Source organism: Urocampus carinirostris, chromosome 17, assembly GCF_059441175.1.
Source record: "Urocampus carinirostris isolate Australia breed hairy pipefish chromosome 17, RoL_Ucar_1.0, whole genome shotgun sequence".
In the NCBI taxonomy this organism is placed as follows: domain Eukaryota; kingdom Metazoa; phylum Chordata; class Actinopteri; order Syngnathiformes; family Syngnathidae; genus Urocampus; species Urocampus carinirostris.
The window spans coordinates 4904020-4932015 of record NC_142365.1 but is presented as its reverse complement, the minus strand read 5'-3'; the positions used below and the strand labels follow the sequence as shown (position 1 = coordinate 4932015).

The 27996-nt window shown below is 42.1% G+C and overlaps 1 protein-coding gene across 1 annotated transcript; it reads right to left on the bottom strand.

Moving 5' to 3' along the window:
- Nucleotides 1–75: 75 nt before the first annotated feature.
- LOC148349009 (glycine receptor subunit alpha-4-like) lies at nt 76–26906 on the bottom strand. Its single transcript, XM_088320605.1, has 10 exons — nt 26693–26906; nt 23127–23254; nt 22464–22531; nt 16174–16397; nt 12772–12854; nt 12564–12701; nt 9897–10111; nt 3558–3716; nt 2082–2177; nt 76–913 (listed from the first exon to the last, which is right to left on the bottom strand). Exons 1-10 carry the CDS (start codon nt 26743–26745, stop codon nt 650–652), a joined length of 1428 nt encoding a protein of 475 aa, XP_088176731.1. The 5' UTR covers nt 26746–26906; the 3' UTR covers nt 76–649.
- Between the last annotated feature and the right edge of the window lie 1090 nt (nt 26907–27996).

The following is a 27996-nucleotide window of genomic DNA, read 5'->3' as shown; positions in this document are numbered from 1 at the left end:
CTCTCTCTCTCTCTCTCTCTCTCTCTCTCTCTCTCTCTCTCTCTCTCTCTCTCTCTCTCTCTCTCTCTCTCTCTCTCTCTCTCTCTCTCTCTCTCTCTCTCTCTCTCTCTCTCTCTCTCTCTCTCTCTCTCTCTCTCTCTCTCTCTCTCTCTGTTTTTATCTCTTGTTCTCTCTCACTCTCTCTTTTCAATTTAACTTAATATCTCCTCTCTCTTGCTCTCTCTTTCTCTCTATGTTTCTTTCTCTCTCTTTAACGCTTTACCTTTCTCTCTCTGTCTCACTTTTACTCGAAGGCGCTCGTGACAGGTCAATATGAGTGGCGTCGTCTTTGTGTTCTCTGCTTAGTATAAACAATTTCAAGGTTTAAATAAGGTAAAAGTCCACTGTATATTAAGATACGCAGTAGTAGCATAAAATATTTTCAAAATTAATGAATTTGGTGCATCGTCTTTCATTATTATCGATAATATATCTTTATCAACAAAAACAATCCAAAGAATTGTTTGGCAGTCAAAAGAGTCGGCTCTTTGGAGTGAGCCAAGCCAAAAGAGCCGCTCGTCCAAAATGAGACGTTAATCCATTCCATTGTTTCCTGGTGTTTGTCCGAAGCAGCAAGTGGCCCAAAGTCTCACTGGTCCTCCTCAGCCGCTCACAAAAACTGAAGGTCTTCATGCCGTAGGACCTTGTAAGTGAGCCAGTAGAGGACGTTGAACACCAGGAACGTCATGGGGAAGACGGCACGGGAGACGGTGTCGATCTTCTTAGCCCGATCCACGAAGCGCCGCCGGATGTCGTAGTAGCCCAAGCCTGGAGGCAAATCGGCAAAGACCGGCGTGGCGTCCATTTCGGGAGCGCCGGCCAGGCCTACGCCTAAAGCGTGGTAGAGTAAACCCTGACGCGCCATCTCCTCTTCCTGGAATGAAGGACACCATGTCAAGTTTTACAGCTGGGCTTGGAACGATTTTTTTGATAATTCAACGCAGCGTTGAAACACAACCTTTTCAAACTTGAACACGCAAAAAGTATTTGTACACAGGGTTGGGTAGGGTTACTTTAACTGGATTACTTTCGATGACTTTTGGATTACTCCAATACCAAATATGCTAATAAAAGACAAAAGAAACTAAATATGAACAAAATGATGACTCACAACACGTGGTAAGCTTTCTCTCCTGGCTTTGATCTCTTTGATCTCCGGCAAAACGAACATCAAATGCGACAGAAACAAAATGAAAATGAATCCAAACAGCTTGCCAACATCATTTTTGCCGTTCCATCTATTCCGTTACTCCCCAAGCCTGCACAAAATTTAGTGATTTTATTCATATTGAGTTTATTTTGTTTTTTATTAGCATATTTGGTATTGGAGTCATCCAAAAGTAATTGAAAGTAATCAAGTTAAAGTAACCCTACCCAACCCTGCATTTTATGTTTGTTTTGCCAGAGATCAAAGAGATCAAAGCCAGGAGAGAAAGCTTACCACGTGTTGTGAGTCATCATTTTATTCATATTTAGTTTCTTTTGTCTTTTATTAGCATATTTGCTATTAGAGTAATCCAAAAGTAATTGAAAGTAATCCAGTTAAAGTAACCCTACCCAACCCTGTATTTTATGGTACTTTTGCCGGAGATCAAAGAGATCAAAGCCAGGAGAGAAACCTTACCACGTGTTGTGAGTCATCATTTTATTCCTATTTAGTTTATTTTGTCTTTTAATAGCGTATTTGGTATTGGAGTAATCCAAAAGTTATTGAAAGTAATCCAGTTAAAGTAACCCTACCCAACCCTGTTTGTACATCAATGGCAGATGATTTTGCTATTTTCAAGGACTGTTTCTCTTATCTAACTACATAAAAATGAGAAAACAACACCTAAAAATCCGTACGGGACGGTTCGTGTCCTCAAATGTTCTCTGGTTTATAAATAGTAGTTAGCAAATACAGCTACAGTGTGTGGCTTAGCTTTGGGGACACCCAGTGGACATATTTAATACTGAGGGGCCTTATGGGCCAGCCCTGGTGTAAGAGCTTGGGGTTCATGGTTGACAGGCATACCGTCGAAATCTCATGGAGTGATACGTACCCGAGCGCAGGCGCTACATTGCTGCCCCGAACCGCCATGCGCCGCCGCATCATCGGCCGCCGTGCCGCCCTTCGTTTTGCTCTCGCCGCTTCCACGCTAATGGGAGAGAGAGAAACCTTGGTGAACAAGAGTGTGTCCATTGCAGCGTGAAGTAAACGTCATCAGAGCGTTGCGGTCCCGACCAATGTTCGCTGTAATATTCCTTACGGGTCTGAGCGTTCACACAAAGTCGGTGAGCAACGCTTGAAACAACAGTGAGCAACAGCGATCCCGAGTGTGGCAACTAAATCATTATCAAACATGTCCAAAACTTGACATTTTGCTGAGTTTCCGGCAATGCAAAATTATTTTTCACTTTTGCAAGATTTGACTAATGTACGATTGCAAAGGTTGCAGGGCCTACAAACGTCGTTTGTTTTTACAATTCCTTCACAAGATTTCCATTTTTTTTTCCTGGTTTCGTTTGTCGCATAATACTAACATTTTTGGGGGCTTATTGAGTCGGTTGTAAGATACAGAACTGTACTTAATCACATTTTTTAGTGGAAGTACAATGTTGGCAACAAGATTGACTTGATATAATTGGAAATTATTTGAATGCAACACAAACTTTTTCTTCTTTTTCCCTGTTTTTTTCTATTTTTTTTAAATTCATTTAAAAAGTCTCATTGTGTTTATTTTTTCCGAGCTGTTACTTTTTTCTTTTTGTTCTCTATTTACTTTGTTTCCTTTGTTTCTTTCTTTTCTTTTTTTTCTGGCTTTTTCTGAATTTTTCCTTCTTTTTTCTCTTCCTTTTGTTTCTTTTTTCTCAGCTTTTTACTCCAATTTCATTTTTGTATTTTATTTCTTTTTTGTTCTATTTCCCCCTCCTTCTTTTAAGTCATTTTGTGCACAATTTTACATACATTCGTCGTGTAGGGATGAAAGAAGCAAAAACAACCTGAAGAGCCGTTTGGGACCCGAAAGAGCCGGTTCTTTTTAGTGAGCTGAGCCAAAGAAGCCAGTTCTCGAAAAACTCTACTGAATTTACTCAACTTCGTTCTACTTCGACCTTGATTTCAAAATACCGTATTTAGAACACAACGTCAGGGGAACCTTTGTATTTTTACCCTCATCCACTGTACCTTTGACTTCATTCGCTTCTTAATGAGCAATTTCGAGCCCTGATTTTTGTGAGCTGGCTAGATTTTCTTGTGCGCGGAAAAGCTCTGGGCAAATGCGCACACACGCAGCTTAGAGGGAACATTGGTCCCGACAAACCGAGGCGAACGCTCGGAGCTGCGCCTGATATCTACTGTACTACCGCAGCTGTGACGCTTCTTTCAAGGAATGTTACCAAAGCACCCGTTTGCTTCTCCGGGGTCAGCGCATTCGGTGACGCGAAAAGCAGCTGAGATGTTGGAGAATCGCAGATGACAGTTGCTCAAGGGTTGAGGCGGGGCAGAAGCGGAGCCCGAGTGGGCGTTTGGCACTCACCGTCCGCGAGCGTTCTTGCTCTTGAAGCCGCTTCCTGAGCCTGAAGAATTCCTTGTGCTGCCGGGAAACGAAGTTGACAGCCGCGTACTCCAGAAGGGCGGCGAAGACGAACAGGAGGCACACGGCCATCCAGATGTCGATGGCTTTCACGTAGGACACCTGTAAAACACGAATACTTCAATAAAGAAATATTATACCATCGGTCTTAAGACTAACATGTCAAGTCAAGTCATGTTTATTTGTGACGCCCTTAATCACAAAGAGTCTCAAAGGGCTGCACAGACCACATATTATTGCAAACCACAGACGATTATGATGCTATTTAATCCTACGTAATAATAGTCTTACAGCTAGATCTATTGTGGATTTACATGTGAGGATCACCTCAATAACACATTATAAAATTAATAATAATTATAATAATAACGATAGAAATAATAAATAAAGTAAAGTAATGTTTATTTGTAAAGACCTTAATCACAAGGAGTCTCAAAGGGCTGCACAGACCACAGACTATTGCAAACTACACACTATTGTTACACCATTCCCTGATCTAAAACCTACATGAGGGCAAGGAAAAACTCAAAATCCACATCATGAGGAAAATGAAAAAACCTTGAGAAGGGACAGTCTCCAATGGCTGCACAAACCACAGACTATTGCACACAACAGACTATTCTAACACCATCCCCTGATCTAAAACCTACTTGAGGGCAAGGAAAAACTCAAAAACCTCAACGTGAGGAAAATGAAAAAACCTTGAGAAGGGACAGTCTCAAAGGGCTTCACAGACCGCAGATTATTGTAAACCACAGACTATTATGACACCATCCCCTGATCTAAAACCTACACGAGGGCAAGGAAAAACTCAAAAACCTCAACATGAGGAAAATGAAGAAACCTTGTGAAGGGACAGTCTTCAATGGCTGCCCAGACCACAGACTATGGCACACTACAGACTATTATGACACCATCTCCTGATCTAAAACCTACATGAGGGCAAGGAAAAACTCAAAAACCTCAACATGAGGAAAATGAAGATACCTTGACAGGGGACCGCACATGAGGTAATCCCCCTTCCAGGATGACCAGGCTGCAATGGATGTTGTAGTAACAAATAATACACAGATATTGCAAGCATTTCAATTGCTGAATTATTTTGCCTCACTCACGTGGTCACAAACGACCAACAACCAGCCATTATGGATGGGTGAGCATGTTTATATCTAACTACAAAGTACAACTGAATACAGTTATGGTAACGCCAAATACACTAATATAAAATAAAATACTCAAACGTCAGCTTATGTGCGCATACTTGGTCGTTTGTCAACAGTAGCGAATGGTAGGCAGTTTGTAGGGAGGGGGCGTGGCTTAAACAGGAACAACAAACCGACTCAATCAAAAGGGCAAACATTTCTATCCATCTATCTGCCCTGGTCAAATTCCTTGAGACAGGTGACCGACAGCAAGACAAACACGTATAAAAAAAAAAGAAAATAAAAAAGGGAAAAAGTTGCAAAAAACACACAAAACATTTTTTGGGACCATGGCCAACCCAAATGCCCAAACATCCAAGCAAGCTAAGCACCTCGGCACCTAAGTTGGTCATGCTTTCGTCCCTCCAGATGAAACAGGACACAAGAAAGCGGCCATGTCACTCGGGTCAGGGTGACACAACACACCCTTCTGTTCAACAGCAAGGCCCGACAGCTTTCACTGGTTTACCCCTGCCGTATCATAGAACGCTTCCAAACATCCCACTATCCTTTTACAACACCTCTCCACTCATTCCTATCACCAACAAGAGCTCTAGCTTCCATTATATTTAGACCTCTTTCCTGCAGATCACTCATAACACCATCCAGCCTCGTCAATCGTGTGCTTCCTACTGGTCTCCTTCCATTGACTTCTGTTCTGTAGATCCTCTTCAACATTCGCTCCTCATCCATCCTCTCCATGTGTCCAAAACAACTGAGTACTCTCTTATCCACACGCTTGCTCAGTTCCACTACTACTCCAGTTCTGTCTCTCACAGTTTCATTTCTCAATCTATCCAATCTTGTCACTCCTAACATACTCCTCATCCCAAAAACATTTAATTTCCTTCTCAAATCTACATCCAGGCTCCAAGTTTCTGCACCATACAACACAGTCGGCACAATCACACTCTCATACAGTCCCCTCTTAACATCCATACTCATACTCTCCTCAGAGCACCCAAAACCTTGTCTCCTTGATTGACTATGTGCAATACCTCGCACTCCATTCCACCAACTGCAGCCACATCACAACCCAAGTACCTAAAGCTTTCAACTTCTTCCAGCACCTGTCCATGCAACCTTATTTCTAACGCCATGCCCACTTCACCACCTGAACCCTTCATCACCTTACTCTTCCCAACATTCACACATAACTTACGCCTATCACACACTCTTCCAAACTCCATTACCAAAGTTTCCTCAAACATAACCACAGAATTTACGGTAAAAGTGTGCTGAAATTGGGTCATTTCATTCGTAAAATTATTTTTCCAATACATCATGCCTGGAGAAAAAACATCTTGAACAGTACCCATAAATGGGGGAGATCTTAAGGTGCAGATTTTTTTTTTTTATTCTTGCGGACTGTAGTTTGCCCACCACTGCTCTAGATTTTCTTGCTTCCCCCACAAAAAGGATTTTTTTACATACACAACTGTATTTGATGAATTTACCCAACTTGACCTGTCCTTTCATTAACCCTGAATTGGAACTAAATAATTCAGTTGAAAGGTGTTGGCTGCCCACATTAGTAGCCCAGCGCCCACGTGCCGTCAACTTTAAGAGGAATTCAAGCGGCTAGCATGGAAACCTTGCAGCCATTTCACTCACGGAGGAGCTTTGCTAAGTAAATACACATGTTTCATCATGCAGCCTCAGGAAACTGCTATATATTGCATGCTTTGTAGTGACATGGTGACACACCTCATAATCCAGATTCCATATGACATTGGGCTAGTGGGTAGGGCAGAAGCTCTTATATTCCTCCCCCTATAATGTTGTATTTTTTTCAATAGGATTTTTTACTTTAATATCACTTTTTGAGATGTAAAATGAAACCACAAGATTCTAACTGCAAAATGAAGAGAGCGTCAACCGACAGTCAGGACCAGAACGGAATCAGGACCCACTTGCGTAGCGTTTCTCACAAGTTTTATTAGAAGAAAGAGAAAGGTCGCTCTGTACGCGGAAGTGGGACTTCCGTAGCGAGCGATGGCGATGTCGGGAACGGAAAAACGGGTCAGTAGCCGGGACAAATCTATTTTCAATTTTTAGAATTTTTGTTAGTTTTGCCGGAGATCAAAGAGATCAAAGCCAGGAGAGAAAGCTTACCACGTGTTGTGGGTCATCATTTTATTCATCATCTATTATCTTCTAGATTCCCTTTTTTGCTAAAGTAAAACGTAACTTGGACAAATCTATTTTCAATTTTTAGAATTTTGTGGCTATTGACCTAAGGAACTGCATGGTTTTGGCCACACTCCATTATCCATAATCTACTATTGCTGAGAGCTGGAGGAGGTAAAAATGTGCGACTGTTTTTTTTTTACATTTTTTACGCCTAAAATGAAGAGAGCGTCAACTGACAACCAGGACCAGAACGGAATCAGGACCCACTTGCGTAGCGTTTCTCACAAGTTTTATTCGAAGAAAGGGAAAGGGTTGCGATCCGGGGATAACTAGACGTGGGAAGCAGGTCGCTCTGAACGCGGAAGTGGGACTTCCGTGGCGAGCGATGGCGGTGTCGGGAACAGAAAAAACGGGTCAGTAGCCGGGACAAATCTATTTTCAATTTTTAGAATTTTGTTGTTATTGACCTAAGGAACTGCATGGTTTTGGCCATAATCCATTATCCCTAATCTACTATTGCTGAGAGCTGGATGGGGTAAAAATGTGCAACTGTTTTTTTTTTTTTTTTCATTTTTTACGCCTAAAATGAAGAGAGCGTCAACTGACGGTCAGGACCAGAACGGAATCAGGACCCACTTGCGTAGCGTTTCTCACAAGTTTTATTCGAAGAAAGGGAAAGGGTTGCACCCAGGATCCGGGGATTGCTGGACGCGGGAAGCAGGTCGCTCTGAACGCGTGTCGGGAACGGAAAAAACGGTTCAGTAGCCGGGATAGAAGAGCAAAAACGTGGTCGGGATCGGAAACAAGTCGAAAGCCAGGAGAGGAGAATAGACGTGGTCGAGATCAAGAACGGATCGTAATTCGTGACGGGAGAACAGACGGACGTGGTCGAGATCAAAACAGGTCACAATTCGGGACGGGAGAGAAGACGTGGTCGAGATCAAAACAGATCGTAGCGGGCAACAAACAGGAGTGAAAAACAGGACAGGCGAAAAAGGGCTTGCCGTGTAAAAACAGAGATTCGCAGACGAACCGACAAAAGGGGACTGACAGGATAGAGTTTAAATACTGACAGGGAGCCAATCCGTCAACAAGCTGCAGCTGGCGCCACACGGCCGGGGCCAATTGGGCGCCATGGCAACCGTGACACTGACAATGTCAAACCTGGTATCAAATAACAGTGCTCATTTTGAAATTTTACAATATTTCAATCGGTTTTTCTACTAATGTAAGAATAATATTCCTTAAAATGAGCAAAATGAGTTCAAATGTGAAGAATGAAATACTTTTTCTTATTTTCAAGAAAAACCTCTCTTTTTCCACCATCCTTCTTGTTTTATAACCTTATCTTCTCTGTTCCTTTATCCTCTTGGCTTTTTTTACCTCACTGTGAATGTGTGAAACTGGAGTGTCATGCCCAATTTCGTTGTCACAATATGTTAACCCATTTTGTAACAATGACAATAAAGGTATATTCTATTCTATTCTTTTCTATTCTATTCTATTCTATCTTATGATTTTTTTTTAACACTCCTTGTTTTATAACCTTATCTTCTCTGTTCCTTTGCCTTCTTGGCTTTTTTACCTCACTGTGAATGTGTGAACCTGGAGTGGCATGCCCAATTTCGTTGTCACAATATGTTAACCCACTATGTAACAATGACAATAAAGGTATATTCTATTCTATTCTATCTTTTCATTTTTTTTAACACACCTTGTTTTATAACCTTATCTTCCCTGTTCCTTTACCTTCTTGGCTTTTTTACCTCACTGTGAATGTGTGAAACTGGACTGTCATGCCCAATTTCGTTGTCACAATATGTTAACCCACTATGTAATAATGACAATCAAGGTATATTCTATTCTATTCTATTCTATTTTATCTTTTAATTTTTTTTAACACTCCTTGTTTTATAACCTTATCTTCTCTGTTCCTTTACCTTCTTGGCTTTTTTACCTCACTGTGAATGTGTGAAACTGGAGTGTCATGCCCAATTTCGTTGTCACAATATGTTAACCCACTATGTAACAATGACAATAAAGGTATATTCTATTCTATTCTATTCTATTCTATCTTTTCATTTTTTTTTAACACTCCTTGTTTTATAACCTTATCTTATCTATTCCTTTACCTTGGCTTTTTTACCTCACTGTTAATGTGTGAAACTGGAGTGTCATGCGCAATTTCGTTGTCACAATATGTTAACCCACTATGTAACAATGACAATAAAGGTATATTCTATTCTATTCTATTCTATCTTTTCATTTTTTTTAACACTCCTTGTTTTATAACCTTATCTTCGCTGTTCCTTTACCTTCTTGGCTTTTTTACCTCACTGTGAATGTGTGAAACTGGAGTGTCATGCCCAATTTCGTTGTCACAATATGTTAACCCACTATGTAACAATGACAATAAAGGTATATTCTATTCTATTCTATTCTATCTTTTCATTTTTTTTTAACACTCCTTGTTTTATAACCTTATCTTATCTATTCCTTTACCTTGGCTTTTTTACCTCACTGTTAATGTGTGAAACTGGAGTGTCATGCCCAATTTCGTTGTCACAATATGTTAACCCACTATGTAACAATGACAATAAAGGTATATTCTATTCTATTCTTTTCTATTCTATTCTATCTTTTAATTTTTTTAACACTCCTTGTTTTATAACCTTATCTTCGCTGTTCCTTTACCTTCTTGGCTTTTTTACCTCACTGTGAATGTGTGAACCTGGAGTGTCATGCCCAATTTCGTTGTCACAATATGTTAACCCACTATGTAACAATGACAATAAAGGTATATTCTATTCTATTCTATTCTATCTTTTCATTTTTTTTACATTTCAAATAAATCTCATTTAATTCTATGTAAATCCTAGGCCCGTTACAAATTCCCATGCACTTCATTTAGTTCAGCTGGGTTGAATATAAAAACGTTTTGTCCAACCTTGGGCAGGGAAGCTCTGGACCCGGAGCTTTGCGTAGTCATAGTAAGCACGGTGGTGATTCCTAAGCCGACCCTGGCCGGAGCGGCGTCCATGTTGATCCAGAAGGACACCCAGGAAAGGATGACGGTCAGCAGGCTGGGGATGTACATCTGGATCAAGTAGTATCCCATCTGACGCTCCAGGTAGAATTTCACTTCGATGCAGGTGAACTTGCCTAAGCGCAGAAGGAAGAGGGGGGGATACAGGTACAAACTAGCCGGCTGGTTAGAAATTCCGAGTGACGGAGGAGGTGCCGCTCAAGGGTGGTCGTTGGTTTAGTACCCACTATGGGTGCTTAAAGGCACTTCGATCGGTACTTGCGATTGTAAAATATACCTTGAAGTTGGGGTGCGTCGTTTAAGGCGTCCTAAAAGGTTGAAAGGTAAATATTTTCTCTGTTAAGTATGTGTTAACAATGGCCAACTGAGTTCAAAGAGCCCCTATGCTGTTCATTTTAGGCGTAAAAAAAATCCGGAAAATTTCCAACCCTTTCCTTTTCTTCTAATAAAACTTGTGAGAAACGCTACGCAAGTGGGTCCTGATTCCGTTCTGGTCCTGACTGTCAGTTGACACTCTCTTCATTTTAGGCGTAAAAAATGAAAAAAAAACAGTCGCACATTTTTACCTCCTCCAGGTCTCAGCAATAGCAGATCAGGGATAATGGATTGTGGCCAAAACCATGCAGTTCCTTAGGTCAATAGCCACAAAATTCAAAACATTGAAAATAGATTTGTCCAAGTTACGTTTTACTTTAGCAAAAAAGGGAATCTAGAAGATAATAGATGATGAATAAAATGATGACTCACAACACGTGGTAAGCTTTCTCTTCTGGCTTTGATCTCTTTGATCTCCGGCAAAACAAAATGAAAAAAAATCCAAACAGCTTGCCAACATCATTTTTGCCGTTCCATGTGTTCCGTTACTCCCCAAGCCTGCACAAAATTTAGTCATTTTATTCCTATTTAGTTTCTTTTGTCTTTTATTAGCATATTTGGTATTGGAGTCATCCAAAAGTCATTGAAAGTAATCCAGTTAAAGTAACCCTACCCAACCCTGTTTATAGTTTATAGATGGGATCTATAAGTATTTTAAAGGACAATATACTAAGATATGAAAAAAGTGAGTTAAAATGTCAGCACGAGAACGGAAACAGGACCCAATTGCGTTATGTTTCTCACAAGTTTTATTAAAGGAAAGAGGAAGGGCTGCGCCCACAATCCGGTGTTCACTAGGTGCGGGAAACAAGTCGCTCTGTGATCCGAACACGGGAGTGGATCTTCCGTAGCATACGATGGCGGTGTCAAGGATGGAAAAACAAGAGACAGGAGAGCAAAAACGTGGTCGGGGTCAGAAACAGATCATAAGCCGGGACGGGAGAGCAGAAGTGGTCGGGATCAAAAACGAGTCGTAGCCGGAGACAGACGGAAGCAAAAAACAGGTTGGAGTCAGGGTAAAAAAAGGCTAGTGTTAACTGAGGTTTGCAGACAGACTGACAAAAGGGGACAAATAGGAGGGGATTTAAATAGGGACAGGGAGCCAATCAGAGTCCAAGGCAGTTGGCACCACAGGAACGGGCACAGGTGAGTCACATCGGTAATCATGACATAAAAATTAATATTGGTGAGATAGTTCATGTATTTTTTGCCTAGTATTCTAGTCAATGTTTTTTACTGAAGTTTTTTGTACCACTACACAGTGTCCCTTTAAATGGTTATTTGGTTTTAGAGCAAAATGTAGTTATATTTCATTATATTTATAACCTGTATATGTCAGGACCAGAACGGAGACAGGACCCACTTGCGTTGCATTTCTCTCAAGTTTTATTGAAGAAACGGAAAGGGTTGCGCCCACGATCCGGTGATCGCTTGGTGCAGGAAGCAGGTCGCTCTGAACGCGGAAGTAGAACTTCCGTGGCGAGCGATGGCGATGTCGGGAATGGAAAAATGGGTCAGTAGCCGGGACAGGAGAGGAAACACGTGGTGGGGGTCGGAAACAAGTCGTAAGCAAGTCGTAAGCCAGGAAAAGAGAGTAAACGTGGTCGGGGACAAAAAAAGGGCGAAATCCGGGACGGGAGAGTAGACGTGGTCAGGGACAAAAAAAGGGCGAAATCCGGGACGGGAGAGTAGACGTGGTCAGGATCAAAAACAGGTCGAAGCCGGGGGACAGACAGGACCAAAAAACAGGTGGGAGTCAGGGTCGAAAAAGGCTTGCCTAGTGTTCACTGAAGTTCACAGACGGACTGACAAAAGGGGACAGAGAGAGACAAGGAGGCCTGGTCGGGGACAAAAAAGGTCGAAATCCGGGACGGGAGAGTAGACGTGGTCAGGATGAAAAACGGGTCGAAGCCGAGCAACAGACGGGATCAAAAAACGGGACAGGTGGGAGTCAGGGTCGAAAAGGGCTTGCCTAGTATACACTGAGGTTTGCAGACAGACTGACCACAGGTGACAGAAAGGAGTGGGTTCAAATAGGGACAGGGAGTCCGAGGCAGTTGGCGCGATGGGACAAGATTTGTATCTATGTACTTATTAGTCTATTTAATTGCTCATATCCTTATTTATCGATTTTCACCTATTTAATATTTTCAAAAATCGGCACATGAATGAAAAAATGTTAAAAAACACTACCTGTGTTGTAGTGCTTGGTGCAATATCCGAGTCCTTGCTCCTCCTTGAGCACAAACTGGGGGAGAACCAAATCGTCGGCCACCTGAACAGCGCCCACGTCCAGCCATTGGAAGATCAGATCGTTCATGGTGTAGCCAACTACAAGACAGGAACAAGCGTCTTTGCCCAACCCACCAACGAAACCCATTTTCCAACCATAAAAACTCACAACTCTCAAGCTGCATGATGCACGTTTGGCTGTCCATGGGGAAGTTCTTCAGGTCCATGGGACAAGACAAGGTCAAGGTCAGCCTGGAGGACACACAATGGACGACGCACGTTTGAATCAGACTTTTTTTGAAAGTCTCACGTTTGGTGTTCCACAAGGCTCTGTACTAAGCCCCTTCATTTTCAGTATTACAGTGGAACCTCGGTTTTTGAACGCCTCTCAGTTCGAACAAATCGGTGTCCGACCAAAAATTTAGAGAAATTCTTGCTTCGCTGTTCGGTCAAAAAAACGGAGTTCGAACGCCGGTAATGCGTGAGTGCGTATGCTAGGGTGCGATGCTGAGCGGCGTACGGGTGTTTTAGCCCCTAATTATGCCTCAGAAGAAAGTCAGTGCAAGCTGCTACAGGTGAAAAAGGAAAAGTAGTGCGTACAACTATTGCATTTAAGAAAGAAATACAGTAATCGAAAAATACGAAGGAGGTGTGCGAGGGTCTGATCTTGCTAGGTAATACAGCATGGCTAAATCTACGATAAGTACGATACTAAAGAATAAGGAGGCTGTGAAATCTAGTGATGTGGCTAAGGGAGTGAATGCTATAAGCAAGCAACGGCCGTCCACCTGCGCCTTCTGCTGACCACCACAAAGGTAAGAAATCCTATCCATAATTCTTTTCTTAATCCTTTTTTAAAAAATGTTTACACGTTCATGTTAGCGTAATCTTTCGTACGGAATATTACAATAACGCGAACGTACGATTAGCCTGGGTTAGCTTTATGTGGGTGTTGGAACGGAGCCCAACTTTCAGGGTGTTGGAACGGAGCCCCCTTTCCAATGAACCGCTCACCACTTGTTGTGGAGACCCGGGTGCTAAATGACTTGTAAACGACCTGATTTTTTTAATTTTACACGTTCATGTTAGCGTAATCTTTCGTACGGAAGATTACGATAACGCGAACGTACGATTAGCCTGGGTTAGCTTTATGTTTATGTTACACATTCAAGTTAAACATTCAGGGTGTTGGAACGGATTAAAACGATTTACATTATTTTTAATGGTAAAAATGATTTCGGTGATTGAACAAATCGGTTTTCGAACAGGGTTCTGGAACGGATTATGGTCGCGAACCGAAGTTCCACTGTATAAGCTTTCACATGCTGATATTATCCGCAAGTACGATATTAGTTTACATTGCTAAGCAGATGATACGCAACTGTGACTTGTTCTCAAACACTGCTCCGAACCTTGACAAATGAAATATCCCCCGGAGTGACTCGGTCAATAATCTAGGTGTCTGTTGGGTCTAAAACGACCACTTACGTGTGGGAGAGCTAAAAATATTGGCTAATCGTGGAAGGAAGTTCAGGCAAAGACTTCTTGAGTTTTCTTTACAACTGCAGCTGGAGAAAGAAAGAAGGTGAGAGAGAGCAAGGAATTTACCCACTTACAGCTCGCTAGCCCAACTCTTTCTGACCCTCCCCCCTTCTGTCTCAGTGTTTTATTGAAGTCACAAGGGTGGAAAAGTACTGAGACAGAGAGAATCAGACCATCCCCCCTGGACAGCCGTGGGGGTGGTGAGAAACAAAGACAGGAAGACTAGGTAACGCCAAAAGGGAACATGAAACTGATTTAGAAATACACACCTTTGAGCAAATACGTTTAAGCCTACTTTACAGTGTCCTATCTGATCCTAATTCGTTTTAGTTATGTGTCAAAAAAATTACGCGGTTTTCTCACTTTTCATCTCAATTACTGTAATGTATTGCTCTCTGGTCTCCCAATGTCTAGCATTCGAAGTTTGCAGCTGGTTCAAGATTCAGACACAGAGTCTTTTGACTAGGATAAGGAAGTTTGAACATATCACTCCAATTTTAGATGACTTGCACTTCCAAGAGCCAAGAAGAAATCCAGAACCCCAGAGAGGTCTCTATTCTGCCCCCGGTGCTGTTGAATGCTCTGCTATTTGAGATAAGATCTGCAACCTCAGTGGAATTGTTTAAAACTAGACTTAAGACACAGTCATAATCTTTAGTTTATGACTGATGCCAACCGAAGAGCCTGGACAAAACCCACACAGTCACGGGGAGAACATGCAAACCCTGCACAGGAAGGTTGGTAGCGAGATTTGAAACCATGACCTCAAAACTGTTCTGCAAACAGCACACTGCTTCGGTGTCACTTGAAAGTTTTTAGCCAGCGGTTACTGTTTACCAATAACATGATCGCAATGTTAGCAGGACACCACCATTTCCTGTGGTGTGTCTTGGGCTAGTCAAGCCAGGCTTTTAATCCCCCCATTGACTTAAACTTCATTTCCCGATTATTTCAGCACACTGCTTCTGTGTCAATTGAATTTATTTAGCCGGCGGTTACTGTTTACCATTAACATGATCGCAATGTTAGCAGGACAGCATTATTTCCCGTGGTGTGTCTTGGGCGAGTAAGGCCATGCTTTTAATCCCCCCATAGACTTGAACTTCATTTCCCGATTATTTCAGCACACTGCTTTGGTGTCACTTTAATTTATTTAGCCGGCGGTTACTGTTTACCATTAACATGTTGGCAATGTTAGCTGAACACCACCATTTCCTGTGGTGTGTCTTGGGCGAGTAAAGCAGGGCTTTTTATCCCCTCATTGACTTAAACTTCATTTACCAATTATTTCAGCACACTGCTTCGGTGTCACTTGAATTTATTCAGCCGGCGGTTACTGTTTACTATTAACATGTTCGCAATGTTAGCAGGACACCAACATTTCCTGTGGTGTGTCTTGGGCAAGTGAAGCCAGGCTTTTAATCCCCCCATAGACTTAAACTTCATTTCCCGATTATTTCAGCAAACCGCTTCGTTGTCAATTTAATTCATTTAGCCGGCGGTTACTGCTTACCATTAACATGATCGCAATGTTAGCAGGACAGCATTATTTCCCGTGGTGTGTCTTGGGCGAGTAAGGCCAAGCTTTTAATCCCCCCATAGACTTGAACTTCATTTCCCGATTATTTTAGCACACTGCTTCGGTGTCACTTGAAATGATTTCGCCAGCAGTTACTGTTTTCTATTAACATATTTGCAATGTTAGCTGAACACCACCATTTCCTGTGGTGTTTCTTGGGCGAGTAAAGCCAGGCTTTTAATCCCCCCATAGACTTAAACTTCATTTCCCGATTATTTCAGCACACTGCTTCGGTGTCACTTGAATTTATTTAGCCGGCGGTTACTGCTTACCATTAACATGTTGGCAATGTTAGCTGAACACCGATTCCCATTCGACTGAACTGGAGTGGAAGGAAATAAGGATGCTGCCAGATATCATAACCAGCTGTCCATAGAAACCCATCGACGTGATATCGTTTGATATCACGTGATAAATGCGGATATCGAATTCGATTAACGACGGCGAAACCTGATACTGTAGAGGACGTTTCCGTTCTGGAAGATTCTGAGCAAGGTGTTGTCGGTGGTGACGTCGTGGAAGTTGGCTCCCTTTTCGTTGGCGAAGAAGAGATCGGGTTTCCAAATGGAATCCAACATGGACGGATCCAGGTCAAGAGAGTCGTCCGGGTATTCTTTGTAAGCCAGTCGGGGGTCGTTCCACTGCTGCCGCAGGAATACGTTCAGCCGGTAGTCCTGCAATACACATTCAAAACGGGACCATGTGAGGAGGCGAGACGAATCTCCCTAAAGCCGAGGCCCGCGGGACGTTTGTGGCCCGTGAGAAGGTCTTCTACGGTCCCTGATGGCCCATTATACACAGTAATCCCTCGGTTATCGCGGTTAATGGGGACCGAGACCACCCGAGAAAACTGAAAATCCGCGAAGTAGCGGCGCCCCTCCAAAAATGCTTAAAAAAAACGTATACAGTATACCCCCCTGTATACAGTACACCATATAGAATACGGGTAGAGAGAGAGAGAGAGTGAAATTCATGTTATAACAAAAAAAAAACTGTAAAATATGTTGTATGTACACGTAATAGGACTGCGGCGAAAGCACTATGACTACACTACCCGTTACATATTGAAAATAAAAACAGTGAAAATGTGGTATTTGATGAGTGTTTGTGAAGCGTTTTGAGAAACAACAGTTATAAAAATGGTGTGTGTTCATTTTAATGAAAGAGCTACCTTCTGACAATAACAACATACTTTGGCTAACAACATCGAACGGCTTTTACAACAAATACACGAAACCACACACAATTAGCCGTGTTTAGGTAGTTAAAACAACTGCTCGCTTTTGGTATAATAAAGTCAAACTTGAGATTAAAGGTGACAGAAGAGAATATACTTACGTCGTGTCGCCGAATTCCCTCCATGATAAACTGAGCGCCACATAAGAAGGGGGTGAGGTGGGAGGAGTTGAAGGAGGGGGGTGAGCGAAGCGACAATGACTAAGCATTGTGTCAGGGCCTCCCCCTCCCCTTCACAATAAGAGTGTCCACAATGTGTCCTCAGTTGACATAAGAATATACCTTTATTGTCATTGTTACAAAATGGGTTAACATATTGTGACAACGAAATTGGGCTCGCGCTCAATGGCGTCATGTCAATAAATGCTTTTATTGAGAAGGTAAAGTATATTTTTTAGACCCGCGAAGCTCTAAACCCGCAAAAGTGGAACCGCGAACTAGCGAGGTTCCACTGTATACACAAAAACGGGGTCATTTGCATGCTGTCGAACCCCACGTTGTCATGATTACTGATTCTGTGGCTGCCCCGTTGGCGTCAACAACCCTGGTCGCTGATTGGTCTTTTTAAACCCCCGGCTTCCAAGAGGAAACTGTCAGACCGTCCTGCGAACCTACACTTTTGCTAGGCAAGCTTTGTACCTTCCGACAATCTCCTGCCCTGTTTCTCCTGCCTGATACCTGTTGCCGACCTGTTTCTGGACCCGTTTCTGCCCTGCTCTTCTGTCCCGGCCATTGACCTGTTTTGCCCTGTTTCCTGCCTGATACTTGTTGCCGACCTTTTTCTGGACTCGTTACCGCCCTTGCTCCCCCGTCCCGGCTATCATCGGATCGTGAAAGCAAGCACTGCTCTCTTTTTTCAATAAAACTGAGTAAAAACGAACGCTATTGGGTCCTGTCCCCGTCTCTGGCTTGTGACACACGTAGCGTTCCGATTAATTCTGCAAACCCAAAACTACGCTTCGCCGCCGAGATTGTGTCTATAAATAGTCATCAAAAAGAGACATTGTGTAATATTTAGTGCCTCCTAGTGGCAAGAGTAATTCATTCATTGAAAACCAAACAATATTGATTGGAATAATGAGCAAAACCGGGTGGACACATGTGTTGGCCTGGAGAAGAATGGGCCCTGCCAGGCTGTAGTACAGGGGTGTCAAACTCATTTGAACTCGGGGGCCACACGATAGAACAAAAATTCTGTCGGGGGCCGGACGAGTAGATTAAAGAGAAAGAAAAAGAGAGATAAAGAAATAAGAGAAAGAGGGAAGGAAAAGGAGAGAGGGCGGGACAAAGAAAGAAAAAGAGAGAGAGGGAGAGAGCGTGAGAAACAAAAGTCGTGAGAGAGGGGGAAAAGAAAGGGAGAGGAAGAAATAAATCCAAAGAGAAATAGAAAGACAGAAGGAGAGAAAAGAGAAAAGAAAGCGCGAAGGGTAGGAAGAGAGAAAGAGAAAAGATAGAAAAGGAAGTTAGAGCAGAAGAGGTTAAAAAACACAGAGGAAGAAAGAGACAAAGAGCAACAAAGGAAGAGAAAAAGAGAGTGAAAGAGACAGAGACAGAGTGGGAGAAAGGGGGTGGAAAAGAAAGAGAGAGAGAGAAAGGAGAGAGAGAGAGAGAGAGAGAGAAATAAATACAAGTCATGATTACTTGATGTTGTCAAAGCCAGGTGCCTCGAACAAAGACACTGTACTTGTATTTATTTCTCTCTCTCTTAGTCTCTCTCTCTCTTTTCCACCCTTTTTCTCCCACTCTCTGTCTCTGTCTCTTTCTCTCTCTCTGTCTTTTTAACTTCTTTTGCTCTAACTTCCCTTTTTCCATTTCTCTCTTTTCTCTCCTTCTGTCTTTCTATTTCTCTTTGGATTTCTTTCTTCCTCTCCCTTTCATTCCCCCTCTCTCACAACTTCTCTTTTTATCTCTTTTGTTTCTCACGCTCTCTCCCTCTCTCCCTCTTTTTCTTTCTTTGTCCCACCATCTCTCCTTTTCACTCCCTCTTTCTCTAATTTCTTTATCTCTCTTTTTCTCTCTCTTTAATCTACTAGTCCGGCCCCCGACTCAATATTCTGTCTTTTTCTTCCTTCAATTGAGTGAAATGCCAATTTATTGAGTAAGAAAAACAAAATATTGTTGTTGGCGTGCTCATCTTCCCAAAGACAGCACGCCGCACATTCAATTATAAGCATTAAAATTGAATAAGCTTCCCTTTTAAGTATCTTGGAAAATACATGAGTCTCACTATCGCCAAATGTGAATAAATGAAAACCCTGAGAAAGTCTTCAAACCTCGTTAATAAGGGAACCTTCTTTTCTGGAGTCCTTTTAAACTTTTCATGAGGAAATCGCATTTGAAATATTGAGTTTTAACAAGGGGGAATTTCAATCACAGAGAAAGGACATTGTCATGAACCAGAACAAGGTCAGGACCCAAACGCGTGACGTTATTTACACAAGCCTTTTATTTTACGGGAAAGTCATGCACGTTAGGCAGCGGTCTGGCGTGGAAAGACAGGAAACCAGAGGCTGACGAGATCGATACCAATTGCCCGAGTAGATATCGGAGAGATGGGGTTGATACCGGACAAGTCGGGACGGACAGGATTGATGAATGGAACAGGATATCAAAATTAAACAGGACTAACTAGACGGGAACGAAAACTGGAGAGAATAGTAAACAGGACAAAAATAAACGGGAACAAAACTGGAAACCAATATTAAACAGGACAAAAATAAACGGGAACAAAACTGGAAACAGATATTAAACAGGACAAAAATAAACGCGAACAATACCGGACCGGAAAATACCGACAGGAAAACAGGACCGAGTTTGAACCCACGTCTTGCGGGGCAGAAGTTCGTTGACGGACTGACAAAAATAGACGAGAACGAAGCTGGAAACCGATATTAAACAGGACAAAAATAAACGGGAACTATACCGGACCGGAAAATACCGACAGGAAAACAGGACCGAGTTTGAACCCACGTCTTGCGGGCAGAGGTTCGTTGACGGACTGACGAAAATAGACGAGAACGAAACTGGAAACCGATATTAAACAGGACAAAAATAAACGGGAACAAAATACTAACAGGAAACAGGACCGAGTCAAAAGCCACGTCTTGCGGGGCAGAGGTTCGTTGACGGACTGACCAAGGAAAAATGAGAGCACTGAGCTTAAATAGACGGGAAGCCAATCTGTTAACGAGCCGCAGCGGGGGCCAATTGGGCGCCATGGCAACCGTGACAAACATCAGTAAACGCTTTATTACCAGACGTTTTTGAAGGGGCAGTGTGTATTATTTTACCACTAGTTGTCCATGTTTACTGTTGTGCAACTGAACCAGAGTGCACGAGGAAGAATACAAACTATGGAGACTCAAAGAGACCAAAACACACACCATTTTTATCAATCTGCCCAGCCTTTTGCTTTTGGGTTTCCGGGTTCACGTAGCAGCAAGACGTCATGCAATTGTGTCAGTTCCCTCTAGGTGAGGCTCATGTTATGTATAAAAAATGCAAAAAAAAGAATGTGATAGTCAATGTAAAGATTCTTATTAGAAATTAAAACATGTTTTTTTCTTTAATTAACTGTTTTCACCACTAGGAGGCGTCTTATTATACCAATTGACTCTCTCATCTTGCCCATTTCAGCTCTAATCTCTCATCTGGTATGTGCAATAAACAACATTAAGTACACTGCGAGTGGTAAAAGAACTATGAAATATGCTAAAAGAATTGTTTTTATTGTTGTCATTTGGTAAATAAATAAAAACTTGTTTACTCAAATGATCTTTGTATTTTTTCTCCATATTGTGTCTTTAATTTCGAGGGCTTCTCCTCTCGGTGAAAAAAAAACATGTGGAAAGCAGCCACGCTAGCATGGGGATCCTCGGTTTGAGCCAGGTCTCTGTGATAGTTAAAATACTACAGTCACGAATTAAGTAGTTTTCCACACGTTGTAGCTCCAGGTCATCCGTTTCATTGGTAACGGATCTGGTGTTGGTGAGATAAGGTCTCAGCAGAGGTGGCTTGTGTGTTGTTACATAGCCAGATTAGTAAACCAGACCTTCGCCCCTGTTTTGCTTCCTCTCTTGATGCCGTCTGCGTCCCTCCCCGAACCCAATAACAATCCACGGACCACTATTTGTTGAGGATGTAGGGTGTTGTGGATAAGGTCCAAAGCAAAACATAAAGTAGTTTCACAAAGAAAGCACTGAATGGGAGAGCCAAGAGGCACTGTGTCTATGCGAGTCGCCATATTGGTTTCTCTATAACATTGATTGCAACTGTAATCGAAACCGGTTTGCGGCGTGGAGCAAGCTGGTTCCCATCCGCTAGGACCTCTTGGTATCATAAGGGGATCAATTAGCTGAGGTCGGACACTGATCCCAAACAGATTATGGTCTAGTACTGAGGGAGACTATGGTGTAATCATAGTCTGTAGTTTGCAATAGTCTATGGTCTGTGCAGCCCTTTGAGACCCTTTGTGATTAAGGGCGTCAGAAACAAACATGACTTGACTTGAGGGTTTTGAGTTTTTCCTTGCCCTTATGTAGGTTTTAGATCAAGGGATGGTGTCATAATAGTCTGTAATAGTCTGTGGTCTGTACAGCCCTTTGAGACTGCCATGTGGTTTAGAGCTACACAAATAGACATGACTTGACTTGAGGTTTTTGAGTTTTTCCTTGCCCTCATGTAGGTTTTAGACCAGGGAATGGTGTCATAATAGTCTGTGGTTTGCAATAGTCTGTGGTCTGTGCAGCCCTTTGAGACCCTTTGTGATTAAGGGCGTCAGAAACAAACATGACTTGACTTGAGGTTTTTGAGTTTTTCCTTGCCCTCATGTAGGTTTTAGATCAAGGGATGGTGTCATAATAGTCTGTGGTCTGTGTAGGCCTTTGAGACTCCCTTGTGATTAAGAGCTACACAAATAGACATGACCTGACTTCAGGTTTTTGAGTTTTTCCTTGCTCTCATGTAGGTTTTAGATCAGGGGATGGTTTCATAATAGTCTGTGGTTTGCAATAGTCCGTGGTCTGTGCAGCCATTTAAGACCCTTTGTAATTAAGGGCGTCAGAAATAAACATGACTTGACTCGCGGTTTGAGTTTTTCCTTGCCCTCATGTAGGTTTTAGATCAGGTGATGCTGTCATAAATAGTCTGTGGTCTGTGAAACCCTTTGAGACTCCCTTTTGATTAGGAGCTACACAAATAGACATGACTTGACTTGACTTGAACTGTGTGCAGACGGAAACTTCAGAGGTATGGTCTCGTCACAAGATCATCAGGACTGACCATGACCATCCTCCAGGGCACAGTCCATTGGGGCAGAAGAAGAACTGGGCCTACAACTTAAAGAATGGACTGGTGCCAGATTTCCCAGGACCCAAGAATAGGCCAGAAACTGTCAACAGTGGAGAAAGCTGTCCAGAGTTATGTACCGCATGCGCTTAAGGGAGCCGTGAACCGAAATATGACTGCGTTGACATTTTGGCAATTGAGAAGAAGACCAAACTCACCATGGTAGTTTCCGTGATGGAGCCGAAGCTGTTGATGAAGATGTTACAGGTGACGTTGACCGGAGGACCTGAAAGAAGACAATCCTGCTCACGAAATGCCACCTGAACCATCACATTCAGGAATTTCCAAACATTCGTTCCTATCTGAGGAGGCCACATGCTGACCGCTTCGCATAAATGATTCAATTGCTTCATTTCCCACGAGCCAATCATTTATTGATTCGACTTGCGTTTACATGAGTGTATTTATAGATAATCAGCGGGGATTTTTCTCAGCCTGCTCCGCCGAACAGTTCGGAGAGAAGTATCAAATATGATATGAAATATGGATGAAATTCAACCCCGGAGACTCGCGCGGGGTAAAATGTGTCAGATTGAATCTTCCGGTTTGTTTAAAGCGACAGTTCGGGAGTGGACTTAAATGGGCCTGTGGGGTAACAAGGCGGACGCTGCTGCGCATTTGGAATTAAAAGGATCTGAAGGAAGTGTAAAAATATCACAACCCCGGGCTGCGGGTCAACAGTGAGTAGAGGGTGCGGGGGGGGCGGCGGCCTGCAGGGGGCACTGCTCGCCCTTGACACATCTGCTGGAGTCGTGTGCCACCTCGACGTCCCCGTCAAATCGAGCGAAAAAACGTCTCGGCCCGGGGACGTCCCGTCTCACCTTTGAAATTCGGTCGGATGCGAGCGTCGTAGCCGGACGTGCGACCCATCAGCTTGTCCAGGAAGTCGGACGGCGAGGGCGGCCTGGAGGCGGCGCCCGGCAGCTTCGTGTCTTTACATTGGACGGACCTGAAAGGGATATCCGGGACATCAGATCTTTGGGACCGTGTTTCGATCCTTTTTCCTTTCTTTTTCTTGTGTCCTTTAATAATTTTGAAGCAGAGGTCCGAAACTCGCGGCACGGGGGCCAATTGCGGCCCTCCTAGGGATAGTTTGAGGTCTTGCCTTAATGTGAAAAAAATAAAAAAGGAAAAAATGAAGACAAGAGAAACAGGAAAAACAAAGAAAAAAGAGAGAAAAAGAAAGAAAAAAGAAAAAAAGGAAACGGGACATAAATAAGGACAAAGAAGAAAGAGGACATAAAAGGAACAAAGAAAAAAAAAGAAGATAATGGAAAAAAGAAAAGGGGGAAAAAGGGGAATGAAAAATAAGTAGAAAAGGAAAAATGAAAGACAAATAAAGAATAAAAAGAAAAAAGGAAGAAAACAAATGATAAAAAGGAAAAAAAGAAAAAAAAGATAAAGAAGGATTATATAGTTAAAAAAAAATTCTCTACCAATACTTTTTTTTTTATCAATATTTAACATTGGTGTGATAGTTCATGTATTTTTGCCCAGTATTTAAATCATTTGTTTTTTTTTTTACTAGATGAAAGTTTTTTTGTACCACTAGGAGGCACTAATTATTACACACTGTCCCTTTAACTACATTTTCAAAAATACTATTCAAGGAAAATAGTTTAGTAAGAGTATTAATCCTTTAAATTAGAAAGCTTATAATAGTATGCTAGTTTGAAGTATTTTTTCTCAGTATTAAAATAAGTTTTTTGTGCCACTAGGAGGCACTTATTATTACACACTGTCCCTTTAACTACATTTTCAAAAATACTACTCAAGCAAAATATTATAGGAAAAGCATTAATCCTTTAAATTAAAAAGCTTATAACAGTATGCGAGTTTGTGAGAGCAGTGTCAGCGTCATTTTTAAGCTGACTTGTTGAGCAGCAAGGCAACAATGTCAAGCATTTACATGCCCTTCACCTTCAAATTCAAGCACTGGGGAATCCTTGAAAACAAGCATTGACAATTTCAATCACCCATAAGAACCCTGTTTTGAACGGGTTAGAGTAATATCCATCCATTATCTGCACCGCTTATCCTCAGTAGGGTCGCGGGGGTGCTGGAGCCTGTCCCAGCCATCTACGGGCAGTGGGCAGGGGACACCCTGAACTGCTTGCCAGCCAGTTGCAGGGCACACAGGAACAGACAATTCGCTCGCCCATTCACACCTAGGGACAATTTCGACCGGCCAAATTAACCTGACATGCATGTTTTTGGAATGTGGGAGGAACCCCACGCAAGCATGGAGAGAACATGCAAACTCCACACAGGAGGTTTGATCTCATGACCTCAGAACTGTGCCGCACACACGCTAACCACTGTGCCGCCGTGCTGCCCCATGGGACAATTGCGTACAATCTAATGCCAGAAGAAATCCAACGGCGAACCCAAAGACACCAGAGAGCAGTGTTGGCGTCATTTTTGAGCGGACTTGTTGAGAAACACGGGCAACAATGTCAAGCATTTACATGCACTTCATCTAAAAGCATTGACAATTTCAATATCACCCATAAGAACCCTGTATTAAACAAATTAAATTTAGAGTAATATAAGAAAATGAGGCAGCACGGCGGCGCAGTGGTTAGCGCTTGTGCGGCACAGTTCATGTCATGGTAACCTGTCGTGGGTTCAAATCCAGCTCCAGACTTCCTGTGCGGAGTTTGTATGTTCTCCCCGTGCTTGCGTGGGTTTCCTCCGGGCACTCCGGTTTCCTCCCACGTTCCAAAAACATGCATTTCAGGTGGATTGGCCGGTCCAAATTGTCCCTAGGTGTGACTGAGCGAGTGAGTTGTCTGTCCCTGTGTGCCCTGCGATTGGCTGGCAACCAGTTCAGGGTGTCCCCTGCCCACTGCCTGGAGATGGCTGGGATGGGCTCCAGCACCCCCGCGACCCTAATGAGGATGAGCGGTACGGCTAATGAGATGAGATAAGATAAGAAAACGAATCTTTAAAATGACTAAAATATCAGGCAAGATTTATGACATATTTATGACTTTCTTGGTTCCTAGAACCACCAGTCCTTATTTGTCTTCTAATGATTTAAAGTCATAACAATAATATTAATAACAATACAAAGAGTAAAGTTCTTGTTAATGTCATTAGCGTTTAGCGTTGGGTAGGGTTACTTTAACTGGATTACTTTCAATGACTTTTGGATTACTTCAATACCAGATATGCTAATAAAAGAGAAAAGAAAGTAAATATGAATAAAATGACTCAATTTTGTGCAGGCTTGGGGAGTAACAGAATACATGGAACGGCAAAAATGATGTTGGCAAGCTGTTTGGATTGATTTTCATTTTGTTTCTGTTGCATTTTATGTTCGTTTTCCCAGAGATCAAAGCCAGGAGAGAAAGCTTACCACGTGTTGTGAGTCATCATTTTATCCATATTTTGTTTATTTTGTCTTTTATTTGCATATTTGCTATTGGAGTAATCCAAAAATAATCGAAAGTAATCCAGTTAAAGTAACCCTACCCAACCCTGTATTTTATGTTAGTTTTGCCGGAGATCAAAGCCAGGAGAGAAAGCTTACCACGTGTTGTGAGTCATAATTTGATTCCTATTTAGTTTCTTTTGTCTTTTCTTAGCATATTTGGTATTGGAGTAATCCAAAAGTCATTGAAAGTAATCCAGTTTAAGTAACCCTACCCAACCCTGTATTTTATGTCCGTTTTGCCAGAGATCAAAGAGATCAAAGCCAGGAGAGAAAGCTTACCACGTGTTGTGAGTCATCATTTTATTCCTATTTAGTTTCTTTTGTCTTTTCTTAGCATATTTTGTATTGGAGTAATCCAAAAGTCATTGAAAGTAATCCAGTTAAAGTAACCCTACCCAACCCTGTATTTTATGTTCGTTTTGCCGGAGATCAAAGCCAGGAGAGAAAGCTTACCACGTGTTGTGAGTCATCATTTTATTCATATTTAGTTTATTTTGTCTTTTGTTAGCATATTTGCTATTGGAGTAATCCAAAAGTCATTGAAAGTAATCCAGTTAAAGTAACCCTAACCAACCCTGTGTTTTATGTCCGTTTTGCCAGAGATCAAAGATATCAAAGCCAGGAGAGAAAGCTTACCACGTGTTGTGAGTCATCATTTTATTCATATTTAGTTTCTTTTGTCTTTTCTTAGCATATTTTGTATTGGAGTAATCCAAAAGTCATTGAAAGTAATCCAGTTAAAGTAACCCTACCCAACCCTGTTAGCGATTTGTTTCTCCCTCAGTGCTTCTTCGACTAGCAATCTTTTCTTAAGATTTACGCAACTCAAAAACAAAACGACACAAAAGTACAGTCATAAAAAGTGACATTTGGATTTAAATGTTGACTTAACGCGTTAACGATGTTAAAATAATCCACTAAGAAGCATCACGAAGCACGATACATTACCTTCCTTGCAGCACAAAGTGAGCCCAGAGCAAGTACAAGATCTGCACAGGCATCCTTCGAGCGTAAACAGTCCAGCGATAGAAAAACGAGGGAAAAAGGAAAAGCAGAGAACTTGATATTGCTTTAGTAGCACTCTAACTGAGCAGCTCGTCCTCAGCAGGTGTAAAAAAGGAGTCCACGCCGCCGCCTTCTGCTCTATAATTCACTCTGTGTGTGAAGACGCCTCTTGTGCTTGGAGGGGATGCTCTCTCGCTCTCATTTCCAGATGTGCACATATTCAAGGAACAACTGCAGAGATATTTAAAGAGACAGGGAATAAATACTTCAAATGGGTTAGTAGTGGAACCCCTCACCACTAGGGGCACCATTTCTTGCAGTGTGTCTTGTGTAAGTACAGCCCGGTGGCGCCCGTTCAACATGTTTCCGCCCGGTCTCGAACCGGGGACCCGTAGCGTGCTGGGCAAAGTGCTACCCGCTTCACTACAGGCGAAGAACCGCAATCATTTCCCCTACCTAACCCGGTTAGTGAAAGGTGTCCAACTCACTTTAGCTCAGGACCATACAGTACCAAAAAGAAAACTCTTACAGGGGCCAGACGAGAGGATTAAAGGGAAAGGAAGAGGAAAAAAGAAAGAGAGAGAGAAAGAAAGAAAGAGAGAGAGAGAGAGAGAAAGAAAGAAAGAGAGAAAGAATGAAAAAGAGAGAAAAAGAAAGACAAAGAGAAAAAAAAGACAGAGGAAAAAGGAAAGAAAAATAAGAAAAAAATAAAGAAAAAAAAAAGAAATAAAAAGAAAGAAAGACAAAAAAGAGAGACAGAGAGAGAGAAAGAAAGAAAGGGAGGAAAAGAGAAGGAGACAGATAAAGGAATAAAGGGAAAAATAGAGAAAGGGTGAGAGAAAGAAAGACAGAGGAGAAAGTAGAGAAAAAGAGAAAGTGAAGAGAGAAAGAGAAGATAAATATAAAAATGGAAAAGGGAGGAAAAAAAGAGACAGAGAAAGGAGGTAATGGAGAAAGGGAAAAAAAGAGAGTGAGAGAAAGGAAGACAAAACAAGGAGAAAGTAGGGAGAGAGAGAGAGAGAGAAAAAAAAGATAAAGTGAGGAAAAGAGAAACAGACAGCGAAAGGATACTAAAATATACCAAATATCAAAGCCAGGAGAGAAAGCTTACCACGTGTTGCGAGTCATAATTTTATTCTCATTTAGTTTCTTTTGTCTTTTATTAGCATATTTGGTATCGGAGTAATCCAAAAATCATTCAAAGTAATCCAGTTCAAGTAACCCTACCCAACCCTGAGTATCAGTAT

Excerpts from the sequence above, each read along its gene's own strand:
- LOC148349009 (XM_088320605.1), bottom strand. The coding sequence starts at position 26,745 with ATGCCTGTGCAGATCTTGTACTTGCTCTGGGCTCACTTTGTGCTGCAA. Across the intron at positions 23,255-26,692 it reads CACTTTGTGCTGCAAGGAAG|GTCCGTCCAATGTAAAGACA; the intron begins GTAATGTATCGT and ends TATCCCTTTCAG. Across the intron at positions 16,398-22,463 it reads CCATCACGGAAACTACCATG|GACTACCGGCTGAACGTATT; the intron begins GTGAGTTTGGTC and ends TGTGTATTGCAG.